Source organism: Ailuropoda melanoleuca, chromosome 1 (genome assembly GCF_002007445.2).
Source record: "Ailuropoda melanoleuca isolate Jingjing chromosome 1, ASM200744v2, whole genome shotgun sequence".
NCBI lineage: Eukaryota > Metazoa > Chordata > Mammalia > Carnivora > Ursidae > Ailuropoda > Ailuropoda melanoleuca.
This window is the reverse complement of record NC_048218.1, coordinates 63,543,799-63,566,228: the sequence shown is the minus strand read 5'-3', so window position 1 is coordinate 63,566,228 and position 22,430 is coordinate 63,543,799. Positions and strand designations below refer to the sequence as shown.

Below are 22,430 nucleotides of genomic sequence, written 5' to 3'. Positions count from 1 at the left end.
TACACCTATTAATAGAACAATTCCTCCTGAGGAAGAAATGTGGGCTGACTGAACAGCTACCGAACAACCAAAGACAGAACAGCAAAAGAACAACAAGAGAGATAGAGATATGGTAACAAAGGGAACTCCCCCCCTCCCCATGCTGCAACGGGGAGGGATAGTATTGAGGGACCTGGGACAGATGACTCTGTCCTTGTGCACAGAAAAACCATGGTTTAAAAGAGAAACTCTAGAACTCTACCAAGTGGTGGAGGAGCTGTGGGAAAGCTTTCCAGGTCAGAGAGACTAGAGAACAACATGGTTTATGTTCTCCTTGGAGGCCTGGACTGGAGCAGTGTCCAGACACTGTGGGGGGCATGTCTGGTTGTCTTGGTGGACTTGTGACTTCAGTGAGTCTAGGGTCCACAGACCTACCCCAACCTGAGATGCACTGGCATGCAGAAGAAAAGCCACAGTTTAGAGGGGGCTGCGGAACTGCAGGAATGCTCCCTCCTCTTCCACCTTAAGGATCCAGACCAGAGCCGGGTTTGGCCACCATAAGGGGCAGGTTTGGGTGCCATAATTGGAGGGTTTTGACTCCATAACTGGTGGGTCTGATCATCAGAGGGATTTTGTGACCTCAGTAAGCCCAGGGTCCTGAAGGCCACATCAGCCCCATTTGCACTGGGGCACAGAAGAAAAGCTATAGCTTTAAAGGGCTGAGGAACTGTGGGAGCATGCTTTCCCCCTCCACCTTAAAAGCTCAGATTGGAGCAGGGTTTGGCTCATGGTGAGCTTGCAACCTCAGCGAGTCTAGGGTCCACAAACCCATACCAGCTATCCTGTGGTGCTGGGGCACAGAAAAAAAAAGTTGCAGTTTTGTGTTGTTGTTTTTTATTTTTAAAATTTTTTACTTTTTTTTTTAACTTTAAAAAGTTTGTCTAGTTTTAATTTTTTTCCTTTTGGTTTTCTTTTTCTTTTTCATTTAATTTTTTTTCTTCTTTGATTCTCTCTGTAAAAAGTTAAAATTTAAAAGAGTAACTAGCATATACATCCATAGCTGCAGCCAGCCAACAAAGTCATCAAGCGCACAGTCTGTTTAGGGGTCACCATACACAAGACAATTCCTTCAATTTTAGGAGAAGTAGCAAGCCATTTCGTCTAATCCATAGAAACAGACACAGAAAGTCAAGCAAAATGAGAAGACAGAAGTATATGCTTCAAAAGAAAGAACAAGAAAAAAACCTCCGTAAAAGAATTAAATGAAACAGATAAGCAATATGCCTTAAAAGAATTTAAAGTAATGATTGTAAAAATACTCACCGGGCTGGAGAAAAGAATGAAAGAATTTAGTGAGACCTTCAATAAAGTGATAGAAAAATATTGAATGAATCAGAACTGAAGAATGCAATAACTGAAAAAACATGCTAGAGGGAATCAACAGTAGATTAGAGGATACAGAAGAAAATATCAGTGGTCTGGAAGACAGGGTATTAGAAAGCATACAAATTGAACAGCAAAAAGAGAAAAGATTTTTTAAAAAGGAGGATAGATTAAGAGATCTTTTGAACAACAGCAAGCAAACAAACATTCACCTTATAGGGGTCCCAGAAGAAGAAGAAAGAAAGGTTAGAATACTTATTTGAAGAAATAATAACTGAAAGCCTCCCTAACCTAGGGTGGGAAATAGACATCCAAGTCCAAGGAGCACAGAGAGTTCCAAATGAGATGAACTCAAGGAGATCCACACTACAGCACATAATAATTACAATGTTAAGGGTTAAAGATAAAGAGAGAATCCTAAAAGCATCAAGAGAGAAACAAAGTTACCTCCATGGGAAAACCTATAAGACTACCTGTTGATTTTTCAGTAGAAGCTTTGCAAGCCAGAAGGGAGAGGCATGATATATTCAAAGTACTGAAAGGAAAATCCTACAACCAAGAATATTCCACCTGGTAAGATTATCATTCAGATTTGAAGGAGAGACAAAGAGTTTCCCAGACAAGCAAGAGGTAAAGGAGTTTATCAAAACTAAAGTTGCCTTACAAGAAATAATACAGGGACTTCTTTAGGTAGATAAGAAGTGGCCATATTTAGATATAAGAAAAATATGAATAAAGAGTTATAAAATATGACAACATGTACATAAAATGTAGAGAAGAGAGTAGAAAGAGAAGAGGAAAAAGAAAAAAAAATGGCCACCAGATTAACATGGGCTATTTACTTAGTATATTGTATATGAACCTTATGGTAGCCACAAACCCAAAACCTATGATAGATACACAAAAAATAAAGAGAAAGAAAACCAAACGAAACATTATAGATATTCATCAATCACAAAGAGAGCAAGAGAAGAACAAAGAATTACAAAAACAACTGGAAAACCAATATTTTATATTAAGTGCAACAATTCTTTAAGTATATACCTATCAATAATTACTTTAAATGTAAATGGCCTAAAAAAAATGTAAATGGCCTAAATGCTCCAATCAAAAGACAGAGCGGTAGAATGGATTAAAAAACAAGACCAATCTGGGTCGCCTGGGTGGCACAGTGGTTTGGCTTCTGCCTTCGGCTCAGGGCGTGATCCCGGCGTTATGGGATCGAGCCCCACATCAGGCTCCTCCGCTGGGAGCCTGCTTCTTCCTCTCCCACTCCCCCTGCTTGTGTTCCCTCTCTCACTGGCTGTCTCTATCTCTGTCGAATAAATAAATAAAATCTTTAAAAAAAAATGTTTAAACAAGGAGACCATTAGACTGAGGTGGCTCTAATGCCTTGGTAGTTTACACAAGCAAACCAAAACTTAAGCCAGGGGCAATGTACTCAAATCCAAGAAATTTAAACTTGAGAACAACTAATCACAAACAGCCAATGAGGCTTTCCCAAATAAGGTAAGTGCTTAAGCTATCCTGGAGAATGTTCCTTGTGTTCAAGAAGAATGTGCACTCTTGTTGGATGGAGTTCTTTAGATGTCTGTTAGGTCTAGTTGATTTAGAATGTTGTCTTAGAAAACTAAGTTCATCTGCTTAGTTGTCTATCCATCATTAAAAGTTAGAGTATTTAAGTCTTCAACTGTTATTTTTGAATTGTCTGTTTCTCTCTTCATTTCTTTCAAGTTTTGTTCATGTATTTTGGCACCCTGTATGTATTTATAGTTGTTTATGAATACTTGATGGATTGATCCTTTTATCATAATAGAATGTTCCTCTTATTTTTATTAACATTTTTTAGCATTCTATTTTATGTGATTTTAGTTTGGCCACTCCAGCTTTATTATGGTTGTGGTTTGCATAATACTTTCCCTTTTCTCTTCCTTTTACTTTTGACCTATTTGTATTTTTGTATCTATATTGTGTCTCTTACAGACAGCATATAATTGGATTCTGTTTTTTTATGCAGTCTTTTAACCTACCTTTTGTTATTTAATCCTTTCACATTTAATGTTATTGAGTAACATGGAGTAACATCTATGTGTTGTCTTTTTATTTTCTATATGTCCTTTCTGTTCTCCTGTACTTTTTTTTTTTTACTGATTTCTTTTGAATTAATTGGGTATTTCCTAGTATTACATTTTAATTTCTTTAATTAATTTCTCTCTCTCTCTTTTTTTGGAGTTATTCTCAGGGTTACTCAAGGGGTTACAATACAGCTTAGAATTTATACCAACTCAATTCCAGTGAGATATAGAAACATTATTCTTGTATAGTGCTATTTTTTTGTGCTATTATTGTTATACATGTACATCTATAGGTGTTACCCAATAGAACATTGTTATTATGTAATTTTATATCTTGAAAGAAGGTGAGAGGAGAGAAAAACCTATATTTATGCAGTGTTATATTAAAATTCTTACAATTTCTGTTTTTCTTTATTTGTTCCTTGGATTTTAGTTACTGTCTCTTCTCATTTCTTGCTCCCATACAACTTTGCTCTGTTAACTCTAAACAGAGCAAAGAGAACTTTTATTTATGTAAAAAATGAATTTATTCAGGAATAGCAGAGGAATTACAATTTGGGACAAGGAAGCTATGGTGAACCATAAGCAAGTCTAATCTAAAGAGGGAAAGTCAGCTTTTATTAGGCTTTCAGAGGAAATTGGGGAGGATTGTTTTGAACAAGTTTATTGGTGAAGAACAAGAGTTTGAGGTTGTGGTGGATTTTGATTGGCTGCAAACAGAGGTTAGTGTGTTGTTGCTAGAGCAGGGAAGGATCTTCCTTTTTTTAAAGGCAGGAGATTAAATTCCAAAGTGAAAAGTGCTCTCCCTTGTTGAAATAAATCTTCCTTCTTCCTGCAATGAGTATGTGCATGAGCTTGCCCCCACTTCCCTCCTCCATGGTAAGGGGAGTTTCCTTTATTTTCACAACTCCCACCTGTCACCTTGGGCTATTATTGTCAAATGTATTGCACTTTTTTATGTTATATAATTTTTTTTATACAGTTGCTTTTTAAATCAGTCAAGAGAAGAAAGAAGGGGAATATGCGATAATAATGTCTTTATAAGTATCTACATAATTACTTTTTTTGGCACTCTAGTTTTTTGTGTGTTGAATTAAAATACTGTTTTGGGTCACTTTTTTTCAACCTGAAGAATTTTCTTTAGTATTTCTGATAAAGCAAATCTGCTAGAAAAGAATTTTTTTAGTTTTTGTTTATCTGAGAACATCTTTATCATGCCTTTATTTTAGAAAAATAGTTTCCTTTATGTAATATTCTTGGTTGACAAGTTTTTTTTTTTCTTTCAGCAGTTAGAATATGTCATTTCACCATGGAACACTACAACAAAACTAATGATGTACTGTATGGTGACAAACATAACATAATAAAAAATTTTAAAAAAATTTAAAAAACAAAAAGTGATGAAAAAGAAAAAAAAGAATATGTCATTTCACTGCATTCTAGACTTGTTTTTGATGAAAAGTCAGCTCTTAAACTTATTGGGTTTCACTTGTATATGATATATTGTTTTTCTGCTTTGGCTTTCAAGATTTTCTCTTTTTTTTATGCAATTTGGCTATGATGACTATGGGTGTGGATCTTTTTGTGTTTAGCCTACTTGGGGTTCACTTTGTCTCTTGGATATCTCAGTTAGTGTTTTTCATCAAATTTGAGTTTTTAGCATTCTTCATATGTTTTTTCTATTGTTTTCTGCCTTCATCTGGTATTCTTGTTATGTATATATCATTGCACATAATAGTTTCCATATTTCTGAGTGTTTGTTAATCTTTCCTCCCCTTTTTTTCTGCCCTCTGATTGCATAGTATCTACTGATATAGCTTCATGTTTGCTCATTCTTCTGCCAGCTTGCATCTAGTCTTGAGCTCTATAGTGAATTATTTATTTTAGTTATTGTACTCTTCACCTTCAGAATTTCCATTTGGGGTTTTTTTTTAACCATTTCTTCTTACCCTTATTCTTTACTTAGTGAGACATTGTCATTGTACCTTCCTTTATTTCATTTAGCATGTTTTTCTTTTGTTCTTTGACCATATTTGTCTACTTTGAAGTCTTTGACATTCCCAACATCTGGAACCTCTCAATGGTGTTTCTTTTGCAAGATTTTTCTCTTGTGTTTGGGACATACTTTCCTGTTTCTTTGCATGTCTCATAGTTTTTACTGTTGTTGTTGAACCTGGATATTTTAGATAATATAGCATTTGTGAATATCGATTCCTCCTTTCCTTTCCTCCTCTTCCTCTTCTCCTGATTCTTCCTTGGAAATCAGAAAATACTTAAGATTATACTTAGCATTGGAATGTTGAGATTAAAAGTGTCTGTGATTAAAGTTCTTGGATTCTGTAAAATCCAGTTTGTATGCTCAGAGATCTCTTGGGGTATGAGTTGTTTGTGAAGAAATGAAATTTCCATATAAATGAGGTGTTGTCACATTTAGAATTTTTTCCAAATGCTGAGACATTTGGTTTTAATATAAAGTTTACATTTATAGTTTTATTCCTTTTGCAATGCAATAATTCAGCTAATGAATGATGCTTCTTCCCTTTAGGTTACACCTATGTTTGAGGATTGGACTACTATTGATTGGTATCGATTTTTCTGTTTATGGGAGAAATTGCCAACTTCTATGAAACGGGTGGCAGAGCTAGTCGGAGTTGAAGAAGGGTTCTTGGCTCGCTGTGTGAAAGGAAAAGTCATAGCAAGAACTGAGAGACAGCATCGCCAGATGGCCATCCATAAAAGGTAAATACTAAGTGGCCTTGACTGTCCAGTATTTAACAGTTTTGGATATATAGTAGATGTTCAGTTTATTATAGTCACTTTCATTATCATTAAAATCAAAGTTTTAGGGGTACCTGGTGCCTCAGTCAGTTAAGTGTCTGCCTTCCGCTCAGGTCATGATCCCAGGGTCCTGGGATTGAGCCCCACATTGGCCTTCCTGCTCAGTGGGGAGTCTGCTTCTCCTTCCTCTGCTTCTCCTCCCAGCTTGTGCTCTCTCTCTCTTTCTCTCTCTCAAATAAATAAAATCTTAAAAAAATAAGATCAAAGTTTTGGCTGAGTAAAATGTCACTTTCTTGTGTTTACTGAATTTGTCAATATTTTAGTTTCTCCCTTAATACTTGTTTAGAAGCCGTTATAGATGAAGACCTTTTAAAGTAGAACACTTAAGGGGCGCCTGGGTAACTCATTTGCTTAGGCGTCTGCCTTCAGCTTAGGTCATGATCTCAGGGTTCTGGGATCACGCCCCACGTCAGGCTCTCTGCTCAGCAGGGAGCCTGCTTCTCCCTCTCCCTGTCCCTCCCCCTGCTTGTGCTCTCTCTCTCTCTGTCAAAATAAATAAAAATAAAATCTTTAAAAAAATAAAGTAGAACATTTAATTATTTCCTTTACTTAAAGATGTGAATTAGAACTGACAACTTAGTGTAGCTTCATTTGAGGATATGGTTTGTATTATTATTATAAATGATTGATTTTTACCATGGAAGAGACAATTAAAAGATTCAGATGGGGAAATTGAATCATTTAGCTTCTTTGAAATATAGTAAAATTATTTTTCTTGATGGTAGTCTCTAGTAAATTATTTACAACATAAGTGTAAATATTTTAAGGATTTATGCACTTGGATTATTTGTGGCACTATTACCATTCAAGTCAAAACTGGTTTTTATTTTCAAATTCTGTCATTTTTTCGGATATATGAGTAGGTGATTATATAACTGTGTATCAAATGTTCTTTTAAATTTTTTGTGCCATTCTGTTTCTTGAACCAAGTTTTATTTCTCAAAATTAGTTAACAGTATTAAAATATGGAGGTCTTTTTGTTATATAAATATTAGTTCCTTGCTATGCTATAGTACTAATGTATGTCAGAATTACAGATAAACATTGAGCTCAGTCTTTGTCCACTAATCCTATATCCTATTAGGAATCTTCTCAGAGTGTTACAAACCTTCTCTTGGGTTTTTGCTTCTTTCTTGTTTCTCAGCATATGTTGTATCTTCACTGTAGAAATCTCTTACCATACTTATGGTGATTTACTTTCCAGGTTTTTTACCAGTCTTGTGCTATTAGATTTAATCAGTGAAGTTCCGTTAAAGGAAATTAACCAGAAATACGGATGCAGTCGTGGACAGATTCAATCTTTACAACAGTCAGCTGCTGTTTATGCAGGTCAGTTAAACAAGGGCTTCCACATTTATTTGAGACTCTGTAGTTTGAGGTCGAGTTAAGATTACTTTTTTTTTCAAATTTTGTTTTATTTTAGGCTTTTCTAAAAGTGAGGGGATCATGGGAGGCTGTAACTGTCATCATCAAACACCTAAAACTATGGCTTCCCTGGGTTCAGTTATCCTGCTCCAGAGGATTGGCAGCTAGCAGAGGGTCTGGACATTAGTCCCCCTCTATTGCTTAGCAACTGCTGACCATCCTCCTTCCTGTTTATTTTTTTTCAGTTTTCCCTGTTACAGGAAGAAATAGACGCAAAATTATCAACAGTTTCCCTTTTCTCATCAAGCTAATGATTAATATTTGTTATTGAGTAGGAGGATGGAAATGGAGAGGGATTTCTGGATTTCTCTTGGACTGTTCTAAATAACTCTTCTCTAGGGAAGCACTGGTCTCTCCTTAATGAAATTAAACTCCTATCTCTAAGCTAGGCAAACAGGGAAGTTCTGGGTCTGATTTTACCAGGAAATCCTTATAAGCCCTTAGGAAGCAAACCCTGGGCTGCTGGAGAGTGTGTGGATTATATGTGTAAGAGGTTTCATTATGAAGGGGTGTGCATATGTGAGCATATTGAGGGAAAAATGGGGGGAGAAGGTTGTAAGAAGGGAGAGACTCTTCAACTCATTGGCATGAAAGATCTCAAATCGCCTGTAGGGCTACTGTTCTCATAGGGTCGTGATTTTCTTAATGACTTGGTATTGGCTATTCTGGCCTCTTTATTTCATGGGGGAATAGCTACTGAACTGGGCAACTTTTCTTTGAAGAAAATATCAGTGGGAGCTTCACTTTTTTTACTCCTTTCAGCACTTGAATATTTAAATCAGCCCTCTTATTTTTCTGTAGTTGAAAAGAGTCCCTCACCTGTTTTAAGAGTTCTCTCTTCCTTAAAAAAAAAAAAGAAAGGAAGAACGAGACAGAGGAATGAAGTAGAGTGAGAGCTTTTTGTTTGTTTTGTGTTATCATGCTCTACCTCAGTTGTTTCAAATATCAAGTTCATGATTAAGAATAAATGAGATGACATTTAATATGTTTAGCTCATTTATTGACCAGTTAGCTAGGCCTTAACATGTGTCTACTGTCCTGTTAACTTACACTTTGTGCCTCTTAAACTTCACAATTCTGCAGGTAAAAACAAACAACACAGCAAAACAAAAGTAAATCTAAAGAAATAGAGAATTACCTATAAAGAATTTTTAATTCAATAAATATTCTATGATTATTCTAGGGATGATCACAGTATTTTCCAACCGCCTGGGCTGGCACAACATGGAACTACTACTTTCTCAATTTCAGAAGCGTCTTACATTTGGCATCCAGAGGGAGCTGTGTGACCTGGTCCGGGTGTCCTTACTTAATGCACAGAGAGCCAGGTTCCTCTATGCTTCTGGCTTTCTTACTGTGGCAGATCTTGCCAGAGCAGATATTGCGGAGGTGGAGACTGTTCTGAAAAATGCTGTTCCCTTTAAGAGGTAAGAAAGCCCCCCTGGGTAGTTATTAAATGAATGATCATGTCAATTTGTAAATAATAGATAGAAAATGTGCTAAAATATTTTTTCTTAGATAATATCATGACATACATGGTGTCAGTGGAAGAAAATGAGATTGCTTTTCGCCCCTTCAAATTACTGTCATTTTGTGTGTGTATGCATAATATTTTTTAGATTGAAGTATAGGTGACACACAATGTCATATTAGTTTCAGCTATACAATATAGAGATTTGAAAAATCCATATGTTATGCTCCACTCACCACAAGTGTAGTTACTGTCTTTCACCATGAAATGCTATTAAATACTATTGACTGTATTCCCTATGCTGTGCATGTTATCCCCGTGACTTAATCATTCAATAACTGAAAGCCTCTTTCTCCCATTCCCCTTCACTCATTTTGCCTATCTCTCTGCCCCTCCCCTCTTGCAATCATCACTGTGTACTCTGTATTTATGGGACTATTTTTGCTTTTAGTCTGTTGTTTTTTAGATTCTACATGTAAGTGAAATTGTATGGTATTTGTCTTTCTCAGTCTGATTTATTTCACTTGGCATAATACCTTCTAGGTCTATCCATGTTGTCAAAATGGCAAGATCTCATATTTTTTTATGGCAGAGTAATAGTCCATCATAGATTGATTGATTGATCTTTATAAATTTATCATCCATCATATATATATTATCACATCTATATCCCTTCATCTACCCATGGACACTTGAGTTGCTCCCGTATCTTGGCTGTTGTAAATAATGCTGCAATAAACATAGACGTGCATGTATCTTTTCAAATTAGTGTTTTATTTTCTTTAGGTAAATACTCAGCAGTAGAATTACTGGATTGTATAGTATTTTTTTTTTTTTTAATTTTTTGGAAAACCTCCATGCTGTTTTCCACAGTGGCTGGTCCAGTTTATGTTCCTAGCAACAGTGCACAAGGGTTCCTTTTTCTCCACATCTTCACCAACACTTGTCATTTCTTGTGTGTGTGTGTGTGTGTTTTATTCTAGGTGTTCTGATAGGTGTAAGGTGATATCTCTTTGTGGTTTTGATTTGATTTCCTCAATGACTGGTGATGTCAAGTAACTTTTCATGTGTCTGTTTGCCATCTCTATGTCTTCTTTGGAAAAATGTCTATTTAGGTCCTCCATCCATTTTTAAATGGATTATTATTATTATTATTTTTGGTGTTTGAGTCATATAAATTCTTTATACTGTTAATCTGTTATTGGATATATCATTTGTGGATGTCTTCTCCCATTCAGTAGGTTACCTTTTTTTTCATTGAGTGTTTCATTCACTGTGCAAAAAAAAAAAGCTTTTTATTTTGATGTAGTCCCAAAAGTTTATTTTTGCTTTTGTTTCCCTAGCAAGAGGAGATACGTGTAGTAAGATGTTGCTAAGGCCAATGTCAAAGAAATTACTGCCTACATTTTCTTCTAGGAGTTTTATGGTTTTGGGTCTCACACTTAGGTCTTTAATAATCCATTTTGAGTTTATTTTTGTATGGTGTAAGAAGTGATTCACTTTCATTCTTTTGCATGTAGATGTCTGATTTCCTCTGCATCATTTATTGGAGAGGCTGTCTTTTTCCCATTGCATATTCTTTTTTTTTTTTTTAAAGATTTTATTTATTTATTTGACAAGAGATAGAGACAGCCAGCAAGAGAGGGAACACAAGCAGGGGGAGTGGGAGAGGAAGAAGCAGGCTTCCCACCAGAGGAGCCTGATGTGGGGCTCGATCCCAGAACGCTGGGATCACGCCCTGAGCCGAAGGCAGATGCTTAATGACTGAGCCACCCAGGCGCCCTCCATTGCATATTCTTGCCTCCTTTGTCATAGATTAATTGACTATATAAGCGTGGGTTTATTTCTGGGCTCTCTATTCTGTTTCATTGATCTATATGTCTGTTTTTGTGCCAGTACCACACTATTTTGATTACTACAGCTTTGTAGTTCATCTTGAAATCTAAGATTGTGATACCTCCAGCTTTGTTCTTCTTTCTCGAGATTGTTTTGGCTATTTAGAGTGTTTCATGGTTCCATTCGAATTTTGGTAGTATTTGTTCAAGTTTTGTGAAAAATGCTGTTGATATTTTGATAGGGATTGTATTGAATCTGTAAATTGCTTGGGTAGTACGGACATTTTAACAATATCAATTCTTCCAATCCATGAGCATGGTAATCTCTTTCCATTTGTTTGTGCTGTTTTCAGTTTCCTTCATCAGTATTTTATAGTTTTCAGAGTAGAAATTTTTGGTGCAATTGTAAATGGTATTGTTTTCTTGACTTCTGTTTCTACTATGTTGTTATTAGTATAGAAATGCAACATATCTCTTTGTCTTAGTTTTGTATTCTACAATTTTACCTAAATTTACTGAATTCTAATAGCTTTTTGGTGGATCTTTAGGGTTTTCTATGTATAGTATCATACCATCTGCAAATAGTGATAGTTTTACTTCTTCTTTGACAGTTTAGATGTTTTGTATTTCTTTTTTTGGTCTGATTGCTGTGGCTAGGCTTTACAGCACTGTGTTGAATAAAAGTAAGGAGAGTGGGCATTCTTGTCTTGTTTCTGATCTTAGGGGAAAAGCTCTCAGTTTTTCACTATTGAGTATGATGTTAGCTGTGGATTTTTCACATATGGCCTTTATTATGTTGATGAGGTATGTTCTCTCTAAACTTTTTTGAGAGTTTTTCTCATGAATTCATGTTGAATTTGTCAAATGCTTCTTCTGTGTCTATTGAGATGATCATATGATATTTGTCCTTTGTTTTGTTGATTTGGTGTATCATGTTGATTAGTGAATATTAAATTAACCTTGCATCCCCAGAATAAATCCCATTCAGTCATGGTGGATGATCCTTTTAATGTATTGTTGAATGTTGTTTGCTAATATTTTGTTGAGGATTTTTGCATCTATATTCATCAAGGGCATTGGCCTGTAAGTTTATTATTTTTTTTTGTTAGTGCCTTTGGTTTTGGTATCAAGGTAACACTGGCTTTGTAGAATGTATTTGGAAGTTTTCCTTTCTCTTCTATTTTTTGGAATAGTTTGAGGAAAATAGGTATTTGCTCTTCTTTAATTGCTTGGTAGAACTTGTCTGTGAAGCCATTTGGTCGGGGACTTTTGTTCATTGGAGTGTTTTTGATTACCAATTCAATTTCATCACCAGTAATTGGTATGTTCAGCTGCTCTGTTTCTTCCTGATTCGGTTTGGGAAGATTGTATGTTTCTAGGAATTTATCCATTTCTTCTAGGTTGTCCAATTTGTTGACATATAATTTTTTGTAATATTCTCATAATTTTTTGTATTTCTGTGGTGTTGGTTATTAACTTCCCTCCTTCATTTCTGATCTTATTTGTGTCCTCTCTTTTTTCTTGATGAGTCTGGCTAAAGGTTTATCAATTTTATCTTTTCAGAGAACCAGTTTTTGGTTTCCTTTATCTTTTCTATAGTTTTTTAAATCTCTATTTCATTTATTTCCACTCTGATCTTAATTGATGTCTTCCTGGTGGGCGCCACACTGGTGCTGCCTCAGTGGGATGGCTGGGGCTGGTATGAGATAAGGGTCTGGGGCTCACTGAGGTGGTAGGCCAGCTAGTGCACCCAAACCCTGCTTCTGTCTGTGCTATCAAGGTGCGGGGGAGCATAAACTGTGGCACTTGCTGCCCCTATGTCCTGGACAGGGTTCCAGCAGCCCCCCCCCCAAATCTGGTAAAGTTCTAGGTCTAGTTTCTTTATGTTCTAGTTGCTGTTTGTACTTCTGTATTATGCTAAGGCTGCTATTGCTGTGATTATGCTTTTTCTGAATGCCTAGAACTTTATTGATCAAAAGTACTAATATCAGTAGTAGGACAAATCAACATTACATACCTCCTTTTCTGACACAGTGAGAAAGACACAGCATTACTCCTCGAGTATTCTTATCAAGAATGTCTAAAATAAATTTAATTATAAGGAAACATTAGACAAACCTAAATTGGGAGATATTGTACAAAATAATTGGCTACTACTCTTCAAAAATACCAAGGTCTTAAAAAAAAAGACCGAGGAACTGTTTCTAATTAAAGGAAAATAAAGAGACATGACAACTAGATGCACCACCTTTTTCTAGATTGGATTAGAAAAAGGACATAAGTGGAACAATTGGTGAAACTTGAATAAGGTGTGTAGATTAGATATAGCATTGTGTTAATGTTAATTTTCTCAATGGAAACCGGTGTCTGGCACCTGGCCACCTTTTCCTTCTAGTACTTGGTACTTAGGAGCCAGAAAACCCAGTTAGCATTTTGATTGTCTCAGTTTGCCATTAACAACAATTCACAATGCATTACCTAATGCATATGTATTTTCATATTGTTGGTGATGTTTCTTCAGAGTAAATTTCTGGATGTGGAATTTCAAAAGTTAAGTGCTTATGTCACTTTATTAGATTCCAGATTGCCCTGCAGGTTACATTCTCACTAAGCTATTACCCCACAGCCTTGCCAACAGAACCCATTATTAGAGGTTTTCATTTTACCAGTCTGATAGGTGAGAAATTGTATCTCAGCCTGGTTTAGTGTGCATTTCTCCAATTGTGAGTGATGGTAGAGATGTTTTCATACATTTCAGGATCTTTTTTTTTTTTTTTTTGTATCTTTGTGAATTATCTTGTTATGTCTTTTCATTATGTTTCTACTGGATTTGGTCTTTTCCCTCTCCTTTTAAAGAATCTTTTCAAAATTGATTATTTAGCTGTTTATTTTTATGTATATTGCAAATGTTTTCTCAAAATTTATGAATTGTCTTTTGACTTATTGCATTGTTTTTGCTATGCAGAATTTTAATTTTTATATTAATTTTTTAAAACAGTCTTGTTTTTGCTTTTGAATTATCAGAGTTAGAAAACTTTGTACTGAGGTTTAAAAGAAATTCACTTGTGTTTTCTTCTAGTATTTATAGATTTGCATTTAGATTCCTGATGCATTTAAAATTTAATTTTGTGAATGGTGTGAAGTCTGGATCTAATTTCATCTTTTATCCAATGGCTTTCATTTATTTAAAAAAAAAGCCTATCTTTGACTTAGCAATTTGAGATGCCATCTTTATCATATACTAAATATCCATAATTAGGTTTGTTTTTGGACTTTCTATTCTACTTACTATTCTTTTTGTCAATTCATGAGCAAGTACCATACTTTTAATTCTAAAGGCTTTATATATGTTTTAATCTCTGATAGGGCACTTTCCCACATAGTTTTTCAGTATTTTTCTGGCTATTCTTGTGTATTTTTCCATATGAAAGTTATAGTGTTTGTTATTTTATTGGGATTAGATTGAAACTTAACTTAGAATTGACAACTTTATATTGGTTTATGAACCTACCCAAGGATAGGTAATATCTTTGAATTTAATCTAGTTTTGTGATTGTCAAGAGTTTTCAAAAGATTTCCTCATGTAGGTTTTCAGAAGTTTTAGGTTTTGCTGACACAGGGTTTATACATTTCTCGTTAAAGTTATTCCTATTCAATCTTTAGTGTTATTTTAATTGATGGCTTTCTTCTATGATGTCTTTTACATCATTATTATTTGAGTATGTGAACACTGTTTTTGTATATTTTTTATCCTATTTTCAGAATTCTTTTATTGTTTGAATTACTTTTATCTTTGGTTCTCTAGAATCTTCCAGGTATATTGTTATATCATCTGCAAGTAGCTATTTTACTTCTTCCTTAAGAATTCATATGCTTTTAATTGATTTCTCTTAATTGTATTAGCTGATACCTCTAACATGTAGTAGTATTAGGGGTGGTAGTAATAGTGGGCATTTTTCTTTGTGATCTTAGTGGAAAGGCCTCTGGTGTTACGTTAGTAGGATACTGTCTTCAGGACTATGATGTGTGTGTATATATGTAGGTTTGTATATGTATTATCATTTTAAGTGTGTCCATCAATTGAAATTTCCCTGAATACTTTTATCATGATTGGGTGCTCAATTTTGTCAAAGGATTTTTTTTTAGCATTTATTGAGATATTGATAGGGTTTTTCTCCCATTTCATTTATTAGCACAGTGCATTATATTAATAGATTTCCTAATATTGAATCAATTATATGTTCCAAAATAAATTTAATTTGATTATCTTATTTTATTACATGATTTTGGATTCTGTTTGCTAATATCTAAAATGGTATACTTTTGCATTTTTATTTATAAATAATATTGGTCTATAGTTTTCTTGCATTGTGTGTTTTTTGCACTATCTTTATTCAAGTTTTGGTATCAGTTTTGTTATCAGACATGCTTCATGAAAGAGAATTATGAAGTGTTTTTTTGTTTTCAGTGCTTTGTAAAATTTATAGTCTTGGGACTGGCAGAAGGTTTGGCATGATTACTGTATGAAACCATCTTGAATGGTGACTTTCTATGGGTTAGTTCTTGATCACTCTGTTTATTTCTTCAGAAATTAGTCTCTCTAAGCTTTCTATCTCTATGGGGTCAATTTTAGTAATCTGTATTTCCCTAGGAAATTACCATTTCATCTGGATTTTCAAATATATTTTTGTAGAGATTTATAAATTAGTTTCTTAGGAATTTTAAGTATTTTTTCTGTTTCAATAGTTATTCCTCCTTTGTCATTTTCTATTTTATAAATTTCTACTTTGTTTTTTCTTGATCGGGTTAGCTAGTAGTTTATCTATTTTTTAAATTCTTTAAAAATCTAGGATTTGGGGCACCTGGGTGTCTCAATTGTTAAGTGTCTGCCTTCAGCTCAGGGCATGATCCCAGCGCTCTGGGATCAAGCGGCACATCAGGCTCCTCTGCTAGGAGCCTGCTTCTTCCTCTCCCACTCCCCCTGCTTGTGTTCCCTCTCTCGCTGGCTGACTCTCTCTGTCAAATAAATAAATATAATCTTAAAAAAAAAAAAGTTACTGCTTTAAAAAAAATAAAAATCTAGGATTTTTTTATTAGGTCTTTTTTAAAAAAATAATATACCTTATTAGTTTCTTTTTTTAATATTATGTTTCATTCTTCCTGCTTTCTTCTTATTTTGTTGTAGCTTTTCTAATATTTTGTTGAACTAGGAATTTGTTGACTTATATTTTTATTGACAAATGCTGTGTTTTTAGTGTAGTACTATGAATTTAGTACTGTGAATTTTCCTGTGGTCTCTATTTTGAGTATAATCCACAGACTGTGATATGTAGAGATTTTGTTTTTATTTGTTAGAAATGATGTAATTTGCATATTTTCCCTTTTTTGGCCAGGTGGAAGTGCTTTTTGTTTTTTTATTTTGTTAAATGATTTCTAGTCTTATTACACTACAATCTAATAGTGTTGTTTATAACACATATACTCTATGGAGCTCACTGATGTTTTCTATGTGACCTAACACATGATCTCAACATTTCATTGGTCTTTTAATGAGAGTAGTTTACTAAAGTCTACTAATTGTTAGTATATTTCTCTCTGTCTCCTTGTATCTCTTGTCTTTGCTTCATTAAAATATTGCTTGTTATTTGATGTGTAAATACTCATAGTATATAAGACTGATTGGTAATGTTACCTTTATTATGATTTTTTTAGCAATAAATTTTACCCTTTTTTGTTTAATGCATACTCCTTCCGATGCTTCATTTTGTACACAACTCTTATCATCAGTTGACATAGAATGCATTTTAACATTTATTTGTTTTCTGATTTCCCCAACTAGAATGTAAGCTCTAAGACAGCAGATATATTTCCCCCTTGTTCAGTGCTATTTCTTCAGTTCCTAGAACAGATCAGATCAATGCTTAGTAAATATTTCTGTATGCATGAATGAAACAATGCATTAATTTATTTCTTTTCCTGCATCATTATATAGTGCCCGAAAGGCAGTGGATGAGGAAGAGGAAGCAGTTGAAGAACGTAGGAATATGCGAACTATTTGGGTGACTGGCAGAAAAGGTTTAACTGAAAGGGAAGCAGCAGCCCTTATTGTAGAAGAAGCCAAAATGATTCTGCAGCAGGACTTAGTTGAAATGGGAGTGCAATGGGATCCATATTCCCTTTTAAATTCTGATACACAGTCATTGACCAGCAGTGAGTCAGAAGTAAAGGAACAGAAATTTATACTCCAAACTAAGAGATCTTGTAAAAGATTAACATCAAAGAAAAAAAGTAACTCGATGCTTAGTGATTCTTCTGCTAAGCATTCACCAAATACTGTGCAAGATTTACAGAAAAGTGGAGAGCATACAAATTCCTTTTATGATAAGTTACACAATGGGAATCAAGAATGCCAGGCACATTCCATTTATAGAGCAAGAAAACGGGCTTCTTTGAATACAAGTAAAGAGAAGCTAAGAACCTCTCTGAATGAGGGAAAAACACACACTAAAAAAGTTGTTCAGACTCTCTTATTTGAGAAAACAAAAAAAGAAGCTCTGAGTTTCAGTTCAGAAAAGATGAGTACTGCCTCTGGATCTTGGACACATAGTAAACGTGTAAAACAATCCAGACACAGTAGCCCTGTGAAAGACATTGGGATGTATAGAATTGATTTACAGGAACAGACTATGTCTAATCCTGTTTATTGTGAAGACACATTTTCCTTAAATGAGAAGAATGTGGAATTTAAAAGTCCAGAGCCTTTTGGTAAAAATGTATCTTTCTGTGCTGAGGGAAAATACAGCAAAGCATCATTCTCATCACAAAGAGAGCAAAGTTCAAAGAATAAAACAAAAACTAACGATATTCTTGTGGAACATTTTATCACACGATCCCAGAGTAAAAAAGTGAATTGTCAACCCACTAGTATGGTTAGTGAAAATGAAAGAGGGTTCACTGTTGTTCAGTCAGAAAAAACAAACAAAGTCCTGATGGTACAAAATGACTCAAAAAACCGGAATGTTTATGTAAAACATGACACCCACTCAATTAACCAGTGCCCGGAAAAACAATCTGATAAGCAGACAAACACTTACACCAAACAGAAAGAAACAATAGAGAGACAAATACCCTGTGAGACAGGCAGTAGTTTTATGAATAGAGACTCAAATGTTATTATCAAGTGTGGAAGTATGAAGTTTAATGGTGAGGAAAATAAATCAAATAATCTTCAGGTATCAGGAGATAATATAAGTAGCACCGAGATACTCAGATTACATCTCCCAACTGGAAAATCAGGAGGCCAGCATGAGAATTTTCTAAATACCTCTAGAATACAGGAAAAAACAGATGCTTATGCAGCAAACAAAACTAAGAATAATTGTGTTTCTGACTTAGGTTTAGTTGCTTATGAATTCGAAGGAAGTTTCTACCTGGATACTCAGTCAGAGAAAATAATACAACAGATGGCAACTGAAAATGCCAAACAAGGAGCAAAGGATGCCAACCTGGCAACAGGGATGATGCAGAAGAGCTTAGACAACAAGAGCTCGGTACACTCTTTTCAGAATGAGATTCATATTACTTTTCCTGGTGAACAACATTCTCCAGGAGTGACAAATACAGATCATTTGGAAGTTAAGACTGTAGCTGCTATGAAACAAGGCACTGATTCACATGGGGTTGATATCCTGACTCCAGAAAGCTCAGTTTTTCATTCTCCAATACTCTTGAGGGAAAATGGCCCTTGTTTTAAAGGGAATGAACTTTCTGTCACCGACTCTCAATTAAATAGTTTCCTTCAAGGTTATCAAACACAAGAAGCTATGAAACCAGTTACACCTCTCGTTCCTCAAGAGAGAACTTCCACTGGTATAGAAGCAGAATGTCTGCCAGTTCCTGAAACAAGTTTGAATTTGAGTGATAGTTTACTCTTTGACAGTTTCAGTGAAGACTACCTAGTAAAAGAACAACTACCTGATAAACAAGCAAAAGAACCCCTCTCTTCTGCACTAACATCAAACCATTTCAGTCATTCTATGGGTGTGCAACCAGAGGGACCAATTAGAAAATCAAATATGAATGAGAATCAAGATAATCAGCAACAGTTGACTTGTTTCAGTGATGAATCTATTATATTTTCAGAAATGGATTCTGCTCAGATGGTTGAAGCTTTGGACAATGTAGAAATATGTCCTGTCCAAGAGAAACAGAATACTGCAGTATCTCTTAGAGCATTAGAACTAAGTGATCCAACGACTGTAGGTAATGATTATCCACAAAGAGAAGTAATTGGAGGAGATAAAGGTGAAAGGTCTCAAAAACCCGAATTAACTGAGACAGGGGAAAATAATTCATTCTTATGGTCAGGGGCATCGTTTGATTTAAGTCCAGGACTGCAGAGACTTTTAGACAAAGTGTCCAGTCCTCTAGAAAATGAAAAGCAAAAATTAACCACTCCAAACTTGTCTAGTTTGAAAGGAAAAAATACAGAATTAAATGACAAACAAAAAGTGATTTCAAATTTGGAGCCAAATCAAGTGCAGGGAATCTCATTTTCCCCTAATACTGAAGTAAAAAGCAAGATTGGGGCTCTGGAGACCAATGCCTTTCATGAAACCTCATCCCCCTTGCCTTGTAAAGAGAACTGTATAGCTGATGATAATGGACTCATTCCTCCTACACCCATTCCAGCATCTGCTTCTAAGCTGGTATTTTCAAGTATTCTTGGAACATCTTCTGTAAAACTTCGGAAGACACACAGTGTTTTACAGCTTGATGAAAGTTACTCATTTGGCTCATCTTCAAATATTAAAAACAGAGATTTAAGTTCAGAGAGTAGAAATGGTTTAAAAGAGGACAGTCCTATTAGAGACGCAAGTTTTTCACTGCAATTGTCACAGGATGGATCGCAGTTAACTCCAGCCTCATTCAGCCCAGGAAGTTTGGCCATAATTGATGTAGCAAGTGACCAAACTCTCTTTCGAACATTCATTAAGGAGTGGCAGTGCAAAAAGCGATTTTCCATCTCACTGGCTTGTGAAAAGATCAGTAATTTGACATCTTCTAAAAGTGCTACTATTGGTGGTAGGTTTAAGCAAGGTAAGAATTTTAAAAAATTTTTCATATTTTCATGTTTATATGTAAAATAGTGGATTGGGATGGGCCTGAGCCTTTTCATTATTGGATATTAAATGAAATAAATTTTTCCAGAGTTTAATTAAAGTTTCTTCTATGTGGGTTTACCTGTAGCACAGCTTTATTGTTGAACGCAACTAGATTAATAATAGTTGCCATCTGGTATAAGGGATGGGTGACTCCAGGACATGTGGGTATGAGAGCCGAGCCCTGAGAAAAAAAGCTCAAGCTGGGATACTGAACTAATGCAGACCACCAAGGCACTACTCATTCACTTGGCTCTGACCCACTGTTGTAGCTGTGGTCTAATCAGGCTGTGTCTCCCTCTTTCTTCTTAAGCCACAGATCCCACCTAAACAGCCTTCCTAGAGTAGATCCCCACACTGGGTGGTCCAAAGGGAGTTCCAGACCAGTCTTTTCTCTCAGGACAAGGATATAGCAGCCAAGCTTATTGCTGCTGCAGCCACCACAGTTGTGGCTGGCTCCGGGGCCAGCACCAGAACACCGTCTGGCAGCTTGATCATTGGGTATATCAGGAATCCATCTCTCAAACAGCAGCTCTTTCTTCAGTGCTATTCTGGACTTTGCCCTGTGTCAGGCCATGGAGCTCTTCTATTTGATTGTTGCCTTCCTTATCCTTTTCACTTTTTGAGGCTAAATAGAGGTCACCTATCTGTCTCTGCTTCTTCAGCTCCAGGCCATATCTGGTGCTAGAGTATGCTAAGATTTACCATTAAACATCATGTTTAAGAAAATCATATATATGTATGTATATATATACACATATATATACATATTTGTGTGTACATATATGACTATATATAATATAGTAATATTAGAATATAAGTTTATAAAAACTAAAATATATATTTTGAACAAGGATCACCTTTTTTGGTATCTTAATGGTATAACATCATGGTTTTTATTAATCATCAGTGCTCATGAATTACTTTCTATTAAATTGTAATATCCTTATTCACTTATATAATCACGAAAGTACATAGAAAAAACGCACTATATTTTAATGTACATTAGCTACATGTTTCAGTACTTATCTCAAGTAGACTTGTATCTCCAACTGATGTTCATGAATTCTTTGCCAAAATGTTCACCCCACAGCCTCCTGGAGCCCTTCCAGGTTTTAAGAAGCTTGAACCTTTTGTCAAATAATGCCATGTATGTATATTCCTGTCTTACTTCATGACAATAAGGATTTTGTACTGTGGGAATAGCTGTTGTCAGCTTGACAACCCATTGTGGAAAGCAAAGATTTTTTTTTTCATACTTATAATTTATTTATTTATTTANTGACTATATATAATATAGTAATATTAGAATATAAGTTTATAAAAACTAAAATATATATTTTGAACAAGGATCACCTTTTTTGGTATCTTAATGGTATAACATCATGGTTTTTATTAATCATCAGTGCTCATGAATTACTTTCTATTAAATTGTAATATCCTTATTCACTTATATAATCACGAAAGTACATAGAAAAAACGCACTATATTTTAATGTACATTAGCTACATGTTTCAGTACTTATCTCAAGTAGACTTGTATCTCCAACTGATGTTCATGAATTCTTTGCCAAAATGTTCACCCCACAGCCTCCTGGAGCCCTTCCAGGTTTTAAGAAGCTTGAACCTTTTGTCAAATAATGCCATGTATGTATATTCCTGTCTTACTTCATGACAATAAGGATTTTGTACTGTGGGAATAGCTGTTGTCAGCTTGACAACCCATTGTGGAAAGCAAAGATTTTTTTTTCATACTTATAATTTATTTATTATTTATTTATTTATTTATTTAAATGTTTTTTTATTACATTATGTTAGTCACCATACAGTACATCCCTGGTTTCTGATTCAAGGTTCGATGATTCATTAGTTGCGTATAACACCCAGTGCACCATGCAATATGTGCCCTCCNGGTCTATCCCATTCCCCCACCCCCCTCCCCTCTGAAGCCCTCAGTTTGTTTCTCAGAGTCCATAGTCTCCCGAGCTTCACTCCCCCTTCTGATTACCACCCTTTCTTTATCCCTTTCTTCCCCTACAGATCTTCCTAGGGGAGATGAGAGATTCCATAGATGAGAGAAATCATGATAATTGTCTTTCTCTGCTTGACTTATTTCACTTAGCATTATCTCCTCCAGTGCCGTCCATGTTGCAGCAAATGTTGAGAATTCGTTCTTTCTGATAGCTGAGTAATATTCCATTGTATATATGGACCACAGCTTCTTAATCCAGTCATCTGTTGAAGGGCATCTTGGTTCCTTCCAC

General features: G+C 35.1%; 1 protein-coding gene across 7 annotated transcripts in view; it reads left to right on the top strand.

The window, feature by feature from the left end:
* The window catches only part of POLQ (DNA polymerase theta), a 124,532-nt gene that overhangs the window by 34,678 nt on the left and 67,424 nt on the right, over window positions 1-22,430 (top strand). For 6 of the 7 annotated variants that reach the window (XR_004624951.1, XM_034659236.1, XM_034659240.1 and 3 more), the window contains 4 exons: window positions 5,983-6,176; window positions 7,480-7,604; window positions 8,884-9,127; window positions 16,999-20,105. Coding sequence is in view for 6 of the 7 variants with exons in the window: in XM_034659236.1 (XP_034515127.1) it covers window positions 5,983-6,176; window positions 7,480-7,604; window positions 8,884-9,127; window positions 16,999-20,105 (3,670 nt within the window). In the remaining variant the exon portion in view is untranslated. The remainder of the gene's footprint in view (window positions 1-5,982; window positions 6,177-7,479; window positions 7,605-8,883; window positions 9,128-16,998; window positions 20,106-22,430) is intronic. The other variant, XM_034659247.1, reaches the window with a different exon arrangement.